Source organism: Ranitomeya variabilis, chromosome 6 (genome assembly GCF_051348905.1).
Source record: "Ranitomeya variabilis isolate aRanVar5 chromosome 6, aRanVar5.hap1, whole genome shotgun sequence".
NCBI lineage: Eukaryota > Metazoa > Chordata > Amphibia > Anura > Dendrobatidae > Ranitomeya > Ranitomeya variabilis.
In genome coordinates, this window is record NC_135237.1 from 138,481,794 (window position 1) to 138,494,103 (window position 12,310).

General features: G+C 46.4%; 1 protein-coding gene across 2 annotated transcripts in view; it reads right to left on the reverse strand.

Moving 5' to 3' along the window:
* Positions 1–3,749: 3,749 nt before the first annotated feature.
* UBA5 (ubiquitin like modifier activating enzyme 5) overlaps positions 3,750–12,310 on the reverse strand; it is a 69,889-nt gene continuing 61,328 nt past the window's right edge. For both annotated transcript variants that reach the window (XM_077269053.1, XM_077269054.1), the window contains 2 exons: positions 5,532–5,638; positions 3,750–3,983 (listed from right to left, as the gene is read on the reverse strand). In XM_077269053.1, coding sequence (XP_077125168.1) covers positions 3,906–3,983; positions 5,532–5,638 — 185 coding nt within the window. In that variant the 3' untranslated portion in view covers positions 3,750–3,905. The remainder of the gene's footprint in view (positions 3,984–5,531; positions 5,639–12,310) is intronic.

The window sequence follows — 12,310 nt, forward strand, 5'->3', positions numbered from 1 at the left end:
CTCTGGTTGCAGTCTCGGTGGAACAGCTCCTTCATCAGAAGATCATCCAAGTAGGGAAATATGAAAAAAACCCTGGAGAGAAGGATGTCCATGACCGCTGGCATGACGTGACTAGTCTGGGAGCAGAGGCCAGGTCGAAAGGAAGGGCCATGAACTGATAAAGACCCTCCTGGATCGCACACCATAGGAACCTCTGATGCTAAACACAAACAGGAATGTGAAGAATTCTCGCGAGTCCATGGAAGTGATAACCGAACGTAGGGACTCGGTCCTGAAAGACAAAACCGAACGTGACAGGTAAACCGCTCGAGGTCCAAAAACTAAGGGAGCGGTCCGTCTTCCTTTGTGACTATGAAAAGAATAGAGTAGAACCCCGAAAACCATATGTTTCTGGGGACTGGTACGATCACTCCTGTGCGTGGTAGGGAAAGGACGGCCTGTAGAACTCCTGGGGCCTGCGAAGTATGTCTTGGCGGGCGAAACAGAAGGAAACTTCTTCATGAGGAAGAAGAAAAGTCGGTTTTGTAGCTGGAAGTCGCTATCTCTCTCGAGATTGGAAAAAAAAAAGCAGGGTGCTTTTCCCGCCGTTGGCATCCGAAATTATTTGATCCAGCTTGGATCCAAAAGGGCTAGAGCCTTGGAGTGTATAGCAACAATGTTGCTGGCAGCCGTGGCGGAACAACCAGCCGCATGAAAATGGAGAGGTCACGAGATATTTGCCGGCATGGGCAATCTGATATGCCAGATCTGGCATCCCATCTGCAGAAGCTGCCACTAGAATACCCTGAGTAATCATTCTTGCTCTGGCAGACATGGATTTTGACACCCAGGTGTAGGCAAATATGGGACAGAGAGGCGCCAGCTGAGTCAAAGGCTGACTTAGAAAAGGATTCAATCTGTCTATCTGTAGAATCCTTAAGCGATGCACTGATCGGTAGAGACAAGGCTGTCTTGGAAGACAGGCAAGTAGCCAGCGGATCCACATTAGAGATTCTGCCCATTTATCAAGAAGGTCTGGGCTAAAGGAGTAGAGGATGTGTAGCCTCTTCCTACCTGGGAAGCGCTTTTCAGGGTGTTCCCAGTGTTTAGAAATAATCATGACAACTTCCCTGAGATTAGGGAAAACTCCGGGAAGGACATTTTACCCCTTAGAAAGCAACAGAGTGCTCTTGAGCAGGTGCCTCGTCCTTCCTTAGGTTCAGAATTTTGGTAATTTGCCAAGATGAGGCTATTGAGCATATCTTGCATCTTTCAGGTCTGGTCCGTATCGGACTCAGACTGGGAATCCATATCAGACCCCAAAAACCACCTCCGAGGAGGGGGCATGGGAAGAAGAATGCATCACGGAGAAAGTAGAGGGACCCGCCGCTTCCTTTGCTTTGTACCCGATTTGTCCCTGTGATGGTCGCGGTCAGGTGCGTGCAAATCACCGTGAAAAGGTGTTCGGAGCACTGGTGGCAGAAAACAAACGTGGAGGTTGCTCCAGGACCTGGACCAGGGACTTTGAGACTTTAGTCAGATCTGAGACCGACTGTGATATGACAACAGCCCACTCCGGAGGGAGGGGAGTGCTCTCATCCTGGGAGTTAGAGGGTTTCTCTGAATGCCACTTTTCTTTTACAGATGGCACAGGCGTCACGGATTATAGGGACAGAAATGGGCTCACTGAGATTGGACATAAGTGATAGACTAGGGCTACAGCTGGGGAGAGCTAAGCCCTTGTGAAGAGAGAAATTAACCAGTCTGGGCTGGTCCTACCTGATAACAGAGACTGTGCTGTCACTGCTCAGGCTGCAGGGTCCCCCAGGTCCAGTGCAGGTTAGTGATGGACGCCAGTTGTGCCCTTTAGACGATGGTGACTGCATGATTCTTCATACACTTTCAAATCTTCACACACTTTGCAGGCAGAGATACACTATGTCCTCCCTGCGGGGGGCATCTCGGGAGAGAGAAAACACTTTCTTATTAGGCTAGGAGACGGGGCCTCAGCGTACAGCGTGCCATAATTAGCCGAAAGTCCAGCAAGGGGGCATGGCTAAGCAGATGGCGATCGCTTATTGGCCGGGTAAGCGGGCGTGGCTACAGAGTCCGGGAGAAGGCCCAAAGCCGGGGGCTAAATTAACAGAGGACATGCAATTATGCGAAGCCTCGGCACCTGCAATGACAGGAGGGTAAATGGCATTAACTAAAGTCCTAGTACGGTACGAAAGTTGGCCACGTCTGACGGCATCAGGGAGTAGGGGCCCTTCTATTGGCTGTGCCGCCGGAGTAGTGCACCGGGCAGGAAGAGGAGGCCCCTTGATAGGGAAAAAAGCGCGTGATAATTACGCGCGCTTAATGCGGGGGGCGTTAACGAAGCACTAGCATGAAAAAAAAAAAAGATGGCCACTGTCGTTCAGTGACGCCATATTCTGTGCGCAGTTCTGTCACGGGTAAACAGTGAGGCAGGCGGGTAGCTGCCGGGCACAGAGAAAGGGACATACCTGTAAAAGGTGAGTCCCGAATCCCTCTTCACTGAGGAGGATCACTACAGGAGCCCTCAGGGTGGGTGAGGGTCACTTGAAACTGGGATCCGGACGGTGAAAAAGACGGCATCAACCCCTTACAAGAAGGGGGGAGGTCACCACCGGTGACAACCGCCTTCCTCTCAGTCCTCTCCGAGGAGAGGGTGAGGAGAGGAAAAGGCAAGGACCGGCCACCAGTAATCACCCTGAAACATCAGTAAAGGTGACAGGGGATAAAGTCCTGCCTGCGGGTCAGAGAGTGGGCGATGTGGGTGACACCACACTGCTCTCTCGGTCGCATAAGTGTGGGAAAACAGGGTGAGACATTACACCCTGTTACCCTGAAGCTGAAGAACCTGAAAGACAACAGGAAAAAGATTAACAAAACACAACAGGTGACCTGAAAAGGAAAAGACGGATCTGGGATCAGATCCAGGTCTGCCTCCTACAGATACTAAGCTTAAAAACTGAGGTACTTTGTGCCTGTCGGTGGGTGTATACTGTAGAGGAGGAGCTATTTTCCTTTTTTTGCATAGTGTCAGCCTCCTAGCGACAGCAGCATACACCCATGGTTACCTGTGTCCCACAATGAAGCGATAAAGAAATATATGTTAGAGTTCCCACACAGACATGTCTTGTGACTGTCCGACAGCCGCAACACATGCAGGCATTGTCTGTTTGTTAGGCAATCCCTGCATGGGTTGTGACTGTCGAACAGCCGCGAGACATGCAGTTGCGGGGACATATTATTCGAGCACATCGAAGACACGCGGGTTGCACCCGAGCATTCTCTGATAATACCTTATCCGAGCACGTTTGCATCTGTAGGTTATAGTCTTGGGCAGAGCTCCACTCATGGGTTTTAGAGGCCGATCCTGGTTGTGTGTCTCCGCCATCTGCTGGGTATGGGGACACTCAGCCCATGAGACCACTCCATACTTCCACCTTACGCACAGTGGATGTCGATAACGGGTTGAAATGTAAGATTAACTAAAAGCAGAGATTTTCTTTCAACTTTTACCAAAAAGGAAGGTTTGGCCCCAGCAATCATACATTTAGCATCTATCCTATGGATATGGTTTAAAAATAAAGGCTAGTAAACTTCATTAAAATTTGTAATTATAAATAAATTAAAAAAAGTTCCTTGAACAAGTTTTCCACTTTGAAACCCATTAAATGAAAATCCAGTTTAATCATTTCCTTTGCATCAAATTCAACACCAAAAATAAGGCAAGAGAGACTAAATGTATTTAAATAATGCAGAGCAATTTATTAGTACAGTGAGTACAACTATTACCAATTAGTCTGATGTGAGAAGAGCCAAGAACTATATGAATGATTTCACAAGGACACATGGGAATGGTAAGTCGACCTCATGGTGAATGGACGACACAGACAATATTACATGTTTTTCATTTGGGCCATGAGGTCCTCCAGACTCTGATCTGTGTCTTCCACTGTAGCCCCCGATGAGGGTTTCTGGAATAGAAAGAGCAGGAATGTTTTCTGCTTAGAGGCAGGGCGATAAGCCAAATGTAAAACCTTTTTTTTTCTTTTCATCTGAACCCAACCAAAATTGTTCTGTACACGGTGGTGTGGAATTTGCAGTTTGTTAGATGATCTGGGATAATAAGGAACAGACCCAGGCTGCATGGCAGAAAGTCTTCTACTAAGCCATGCATTTGTAGATCTCACAAGAAATCCACACATGGTACTGAGACAAGTAAATCATGTGGAGTAATATATACAATACTATGGTTTATTTGCTGATCCATTAGACTGACTTAAAGTAGTTACATATTGTCAATTTCCATTTGTTTCAATGGGATCCACCAGCAGTTTGTGTACATGGGGACTGTCTCATATTTGAGTAGTCAGGGTTGATGGTTTTACTCATATAATCCTTAGGGTACCGTCACACCGTGCAAACAAACCGTACATACTCACCATCTGATGTCCGTCAGGTCCCTTGCAGTCTGCTTCCTGCTCTGACAGTGCCGGCCGTACACTGAGAGCAGAGCGCAGCGGTGACGTCACCGCTGTGATCTGCTCTCACTTTCCGGCCGGCGCTCACAGTCAGAGAGGGAAGCAGACTGCAAGGGACCTGACGGACATCAGATGGTGAGTATGTACGGTTTTTTTTTTTTTACTTTTACGCTGGTAACCACGGTAAACATCGGGTTACTAAGCGCGGCCCTGCGCTTAGTTACCCGATGTTTACCCTGGTTACCAGCGAACGCATCGCTGGATCGCTGTCACACACAACGATCCAGCGATGACAGCGGGAGATCCAGCGACGAAAGAAAGTTTCAAACGATCTGCTACGACGTATGATTCTCAGCAGGGTCCCTGATCGCTGCTGCGTGTCAGACACTGCGATATCGTATGGATATCGCTAGAACGTCACGAATCGTACCGTCCAAAATTGCACTGTGTGACAGTACCCTTAGTTTCTTATACAATAAGTGGAGCTAGATGTGACTAGCATCTGTTTACCTACCCCTCCACCATAACAAAGGGGATCCGTCACCAGGTACTTGCCACCTAATCTGAGAGCAGCATAATGTAGAGACTGAGTCCTCGATTCTAGAAATGTGTCACTTATGGAGCCGCTTCCTGTAATTTTAATAAAATCACTGTTTTATCATTAGGAGATTTTTTACTAAGGGACTATTCAACCTGCTGCCAGGTAGACAGGGATTTTATCAAAACAAGCAGCTCAGCGAGTGATGCATTCCTAGAATCAGGATCTCTGCCCCTACATCATGTTGCTCTCAGAATGGGTAGCAAAAACCCAGTGATGGATCCTCTTTAAAAGGTAATCTACAAGAGAATCTGATCAGGCTGTCATCTTGGTTGACTTTTTGACTCCTATATTGAAATATGAATATTAGTCTGTTGTCCATTTTAACACTAGTGCCCAAAACTGCAGAAACTAGAATAAAACACAAGTTCTGGAATAATTTCGTAAAATATTAGCAATCCCATTTACTGCATACATTTGAAGCCAGATTATTATTTTCATACCGTTATAGGAATTGTATATGCCACAGTAATTCCCTCTGGCAACTCGGGAACAGGTCCAGAAGCCTCTTTTAACTCTTCTTCAGAAACCTGAGACACCAGCTCAATACCTACAAAACATATGCAGAAATAAAGTGCAAAACCATTTCATCAGCATTTTTGAAAACCTGGACAAGCCAACACACAACCTGCATAACATCAGATTGATTTGTTTTGTGTGATTCAATTAGCCAATTGTTATAAAAAGTGAGAATACTAGGATTCTCTATTAATATAAAAGAATACAAATACTGAAGATACTAAGGGTGGTTACATAAGAAGCGGCAGCTCACACTACTGTTCACCTGGTCTTTCTGATTTAAGACGGACAATACCAGGCTGAGGCAGCTCACACTGCTGTCCACATTGTCTAGATCAGTGTTTCTCAACTCCAGTCCTCAAGACCCCACAACAGGTCATGTTTTCAGGATTTCCTTAGTATTGCATAGGCGATAGAATTAATGCTTGAGCAGGTGATGAAATTATCACCTGTGCAATACTAAGGAAATCCTGAAAACATGACCTGTTGTGGGGTCTTGAGGACTGGAGTTGAGAAACACTGCTCTATATGATCTAATACCAGAGAATCCAATGGTGGTGGGGTGAGAAGAGGCTGCTCACACTGCTGTCCACCCTATTTGATCCACTTCGAGAGACACTAGGTGTCCTGACGCAACAAGATACTGCTGTCCACTGTCTGATCTAATACTAGAGATCTCTATATAGGAAAGTTATATATCCTGGTACCGTGTTAGCCAGTAGATAGAAAATTATTTAGAATTGAGAGTCCTCAGTGGTTGATACCTTTTAATGGCTAACTGAAAAGATGGTAACAAATTGCAAGCTTTCAAGACTCAGGTCTCTTCATCAGGCAAAGACTAATACAACATCTGAAGAATCACATTTATAACAGTTCTGTGCGGTGTTGTGTAAAAATATGTGATTCTTCAGATGTTGTATTAGTCTATGCCTGATGAAGAGGCCTGAGTAGTCTCGAAAGCTTGAAATTTCTTACCATCTTTTCAGTTACCTTTTAATGGCTATCAACCACTGAGGACTCTCACGCCTAAATAATTTTTTAAAGTGATCTCTAGGGTGCTGACGCAAGCAGAGGCTGCTCACAGTGTCTATATGATCCATTACTGGAGATACCAGGGGTGCCGAGGTAAAAAGAGGCTGCTCACACTGCTGTCCACAATGTCTATGTGATCTATTACTGGAGATACCAGGGGTGCTGAGATGAGAAGATGCAGCTCACACTGCTGTCCACCAGAGTAAAACAAGGCACACACAAGTACAGGAGGAGAGAGGACCCTGCCCGCTAGGGCTCACAGTCTACATATGATCTAATGCTAGAGATAATAAGGGTCCTGAGGTAAGAAAAGGCTGCTTACACTGCTGTCCACCCTTGTCTTATATCAAACATTGGAGATACCAGGGGTGCCAAGGTGAGAAGAGGCCACTCTCTGCTGTCTTTCTTATCTAATACTAGAGATGACAGTGGTTTATAGATGTTGAGTAGCTGCCATCATCTGGAGATACTTTTTTTTTTTTTTTTACTCAAATAGATTTTTATTAAGTACTAGATGGTGGCCCGATTCTAACGCATCGGGTATTCTAGAATATGTATGTCCACGTAGTATATTGCCCAGCCACGTAGTATACTGCCCAGCCACGTAGTATATTGCCCAGCCACGTAGTATATTGCCCAGTGACGTAGTATACAGCACAGAGCCACGTAGTATATTGCCCAGTGAAGTAGTATATTGCCCAGTCACGTAGTATATTGCCCAGTCACGTAGTATATTGCCCAGTCACGTATACAGCACAGGGCCACGTAGTATATTGGGCAGTCACGTAGTATATTGCCCAGCCACGTATGTCACAGGTTAAAAAAATAATAAATAAACATATACTCACCTTCCGCAGGCGCATTGTAGTTCTGTCGCCTGTGTGGGGTGCAGGTGGCAGCTTCCGGTCCCAGGGTGTAATGACGTCGCGGTCACGTGACGTCATGGCAGGTGCTTCTCGCGCAGGACCTGTGATGACGTCGCGGTCAAATGACCGTGTCGCTGTCACATGACCGTGACGACACGGCAGGTCCTTCTCGCACAGGCACGCAGGAATTGTGATGACGTCGCGGTCACATGACCGTGACGTCATGGCAGGTCCTTCTCCCAGACCTTCCCTGCCACCGGAACGTGCCGCTTGCATGGACCGGCCGAAGCATCGCGAGGAGCGGGAAAGGTGGCGAAAGGTGAGTATATAATGATTTTTTTAAATTATTTTTAACATTAGATGTTTTTACTATTGACACTGCTTAGGCTGCGTCAATAGTAAAAACTTGGTCACACAGTGTTAATAGCGGCGGTAACGGAGTGCGTTACCCGCGGCATAACGCGGTCCGTTACCGCCGGCATTAACCCTGTGTGAGCGGTGACCGGAGGGGTGTATGTGGGCACTGAGTGCGGGGAGTAAGGAGCGGCCATTTTCTTCCGGACTGTGTGCGTCGCTGATTGGTCGTGGCAATGGTCGTGGGTTTCACATTTGCGGTTAGGTCCGCAACCTCATGCAAAAACGCATGCAAACGTCTGATAACGCATCAGCTTACACATGATGGTAAAAAAACCGCAGCGTTTGCATGCGTTTATACATGTGTTTGCGCTTTTTATGCGCATACGTTTGATATTTACAGGAGGGTGTGTCTTTAATGGGCATGTCTAATCAGTTCCTGTACATGCGCAGTCAGAAGTACGCAAGCGCATCAAACGCATGCATATGCAAAGACATGTGTACGCATGCGTTCCCATAGACAGTAATGCGTTTTTTTGCTGCATTCCTTGCACTAACAACCGCATACGTTTCTAGGCAGCAAATTGACGCCTCTAAAATTACTACATGTTGCGTTTACCGTGCCAAACCGCAGACGACGAAACGTCGCATGTGTCGTCAAACGCCGCAAAACGCAACCGATCGCAGACACATGCATCCCTAATGTTAAATATAGGAAAACAAAATGCATGCGGATAATTGCAGATGCCGATCGCTGCAGCGTCGCTGCAGAGCTGTCACACAGACAGCTCTCCAGCGACCAACGATGCCGAAGTCCCCGGGTAACCAGGGTAAACATCGGGTTACTAAGCGCAGGGCCGTGATTTGGATACCACGTGGGAAATTTAAGCTGATTAAAGGGAACCTGTCACCCTTTTTGTTCACTATGAGATAAAAATACTGTTAAATAGGACCTGAGCTGTGCTTTACAATAGTATATTTTTTGTCCCCTGATTCCCCACCTATGCTGCCGAAATACCTTACCAAAGTCGCCATTTTAGCCTGTCAATCACGCTGGTTCGCATCTCTGCTTCAGGAAAATGGCCGCCACGATCTCCATCTGCGCACGCGCGGCCTCAGGAAGATGTCCGCCGCCACGGAAAAGCCGGTCAATAGCGCAGATCGCGCTCTTTGTCTGCCGCTGCGCAGTGCATTCGGCAGTTGCGCATGCGCAAAACACTACGCCAACGCCGGGAAGATAAGCAAGAGGTGGGGGAGAAAAAGCCATTTCACCACGCCCTTTTGACCAGACCAGCGTGATTGACAGGCAAACGGCGACTTTGGTAAGGTATTTCGGCAGCATAGGTGGGGAATCAGGGGACAAAAAATATACTATTGTAAAGCACAGCTCAGGTCCTATTTAACGGTATTTTTATCTCATACTGAAAAAACGGGGTGACAGGTTCCCTTTAATCAGCTTAAATTTCCCACGTGGTATCCAAATAGGTGAGTTATGGAGAACATACATTATCTTAGGCATGAGAATCATTTTAATAAGCTTGACTCAGCCCACCACTGACAAGTGCAATTTAGACCATGCCCCTACTTTTGCGTTAAGAACCCCCAACACAGAAGTCAAATTCTTATGCAAGTAATCTGTAATCGGCAGAGAGATCCATATCCCCAAATATTTGAATTGATCAGCCACTTTAAGTCTGCCTCCCTCCACATCTCCCATCTCATCCCCTACGTCATCTACCTTAAAGGTAAGGTACCGCGTTTGTAGATTATTAATAAATCACTGTAATGTAGCATAACATGCTGCTATAACCAAGTTTTAAATGCATGTGAAACAGATTTCGTGTGTTATATGTGTTTAAAGAAGGAACTGGGGGCTGACATCTTGGTTTTGCAGCAGTAGCAGGGCACTAACAGTGTCATTTTACAGCACCCCATGGACATAGGAGATAATAGACCGGCGCTGACCCTATCTTTAACATTGGAGAGGTGTTAGCCGTGAGCTGGGCACGCCTCTGTGGGCTGCACAACTCACTGCTGTAGGTGTGACTAGCAGCCATTTTATTATAGCCCAGTGCTCTCTGCCAAGCTCCACTTACTCTCTATTACAGGAGCTCCATTCACTCCATTAAGCTGCATTCACAGCCTGCAGAGAGAGGTGACACCTGACACCTCTCTCAGCCATACAATGTATCTCTCCCCTCCCTCCACAATGCCTGGCCATTCACTGCAGACCTGGAGCTTCTTCTTATCTTACTGAGGGATGAGTCACAGACAGCTCTGCACAGACAATGCTGCTCCATACACACCACATAAACTAACTGTGCTTCTGATGCACTAACTGCTGGTGATAGCAGATCACAGGGCAGTCACACACAAAATGGCTCTGCCCTGTGATGCTGCTCTTCATTCTGCCCCAGGGATATTAGACCACCCAAAAGGGGAGGGAAATACTCAAGCTACTTACCAGGTAGCGGTGTTTTTCAGGAGTCCATGACAGCACTAACGAGAGAGGGGATCCACCCTTCAGGGACAGGAAACCTACAGAGATAAAAGGGCAGCACCTCTCTCCCGCATCAGTTGGATTACAGAGCATGAGAGGACCTCCATTGATTAGTAACACATAAATATCTTAACACATTTCACCTTGTGACTAAAATTTGTAGAAAATTAACCTATATGAGAATATACTTATCGTGATGAAACCCATACCAGTAGAAAGGGAGGGAATATAGGAGTGCTGTCATGGACTCCTGAAAAACACCGCTACCTGGTAAGTAGCTTGAGTATTTATTCAGTTGTCATGACAGCACTAACGAGAGAATTACAGAGAAAAGAGTATTAGGGCGGGACTACTGCTTCCAGCACCCTTCTACCAAATGTGAGATCGTTGGAGCTACCAAGATCTAATCTATAATGATTCAAGAAAGTAGACGGAGATGACCATGTGGCCGCCTTACATATATCCTCAATCGACACCTCCGATCTCTCTGCCCAGGAAGTTGCCATGGCACGAGTGGAATGAGCCTTTACGCCTTCCGGGACTTCTAGGCCACCTGCTGAATAAGCCAGAGAAATTGCCTCCCTAATCCATCTACCTAAGGTGTTTTTGGATACTCTAAACCCTTTCTTGACTCCCTGATAGGATATAAACAAGGAATTATCTTTTTTCCAGGGATCTGTTAAAGAAATATATTAATAAGAAGGCATCTTTTGACATCCAATGTATGGAGTTTGAGTTCCTTTTGGTTTTTAGGATTAGGACAAAAGGTGGGGAGAATTATCTCCTGAAGTCTGTGGAACTTAGACGCTACCTTCGGAAGATAGAGGGGATCAGTTCTTAATACTACTCTATCTTCCCTAATCTGCATATATGGAGTCAGTCTAGAGAGGGCCTGTAAATCACTAACTCTCCTAGCCGACGTAAGAGCAATCAAAAGAGCTGTTTTTAAGGACAGGATTTTTATAGACGCAGATTCTAAAGGTTCAAAGGGGGGTTCCGTTAACGCTGAGAGGACTAGGTTTAAGTCCCACGGGGCTAGTCTTTTCTTAATGATGGGTCTTGATCTAGCCGCCGCTTTAATAAAACGAGCAATCCAATAATTTTTAGCTAACCCACAATTATACAGCGCACCTAAGGCTGAAACCTGGACTCTAAGGGTGCTTGTAGCTAGCCCCATCTCTAGGCCTCTCTGCAGGAACTCCAAGATCTTTGGAATATTAGCTTTCTGACTCATAACCGATCCTGAGACCGAAAGGAATTTTCTCCAGATTCTAACATAAATATTTGTCGTGGAATCTTTTCTGCTTTTTAATAGGGTATTAATAAGCCCCTCTGAAAATCCCTTTTTTCTTAGTAATGACCCTTCAAATCCCACGCCGTCAGATGTAAACTGGCCACTCGTGGATGGAAGACCGGACCCTGTGAGAGGAGGTCTGGGAGTTCTGGGAGAATCCACGGTTGAGAAACGGACATTTTCCTCAGCCAAGGAAACCACGGCCTCTTGGGCCAGAACGGCGCTATCAGAATTACATGAGCTTTGTCCTCCCGAATTTTCCTGAGGACTATCGAGATCAAGTTCAACGGGGGAAAGGCGTAGGCTATATCGAAGTGCCAAGGAATCAGGAGGGCATCCACCGCCACCGGATTGTCTCTGGGGTTTAGGGAACAAAATCGACGACATTTTTTGTTTTCTTTGTTGGCGAAGAGGTCTATCTGTGGGCACCCCCAACGATGGGTGATCTGATCGAAGATGACCTGATTGAGCACCCAATCTCCTTGCCCGAGTTTTCTGCGACTTAGAAAGTCGGCTACAACGTTGTGTTTCCCTTTTATGTGCAGTGATGTGAGTGACCGTAGATGATTTTCGGCTATCTGATTGTCTGAGAATAGTCTGACGTGATGGTCCTGTAAGGATATAAGGAAATGTCTCAGGGCTCGTTCTACGGCTAAC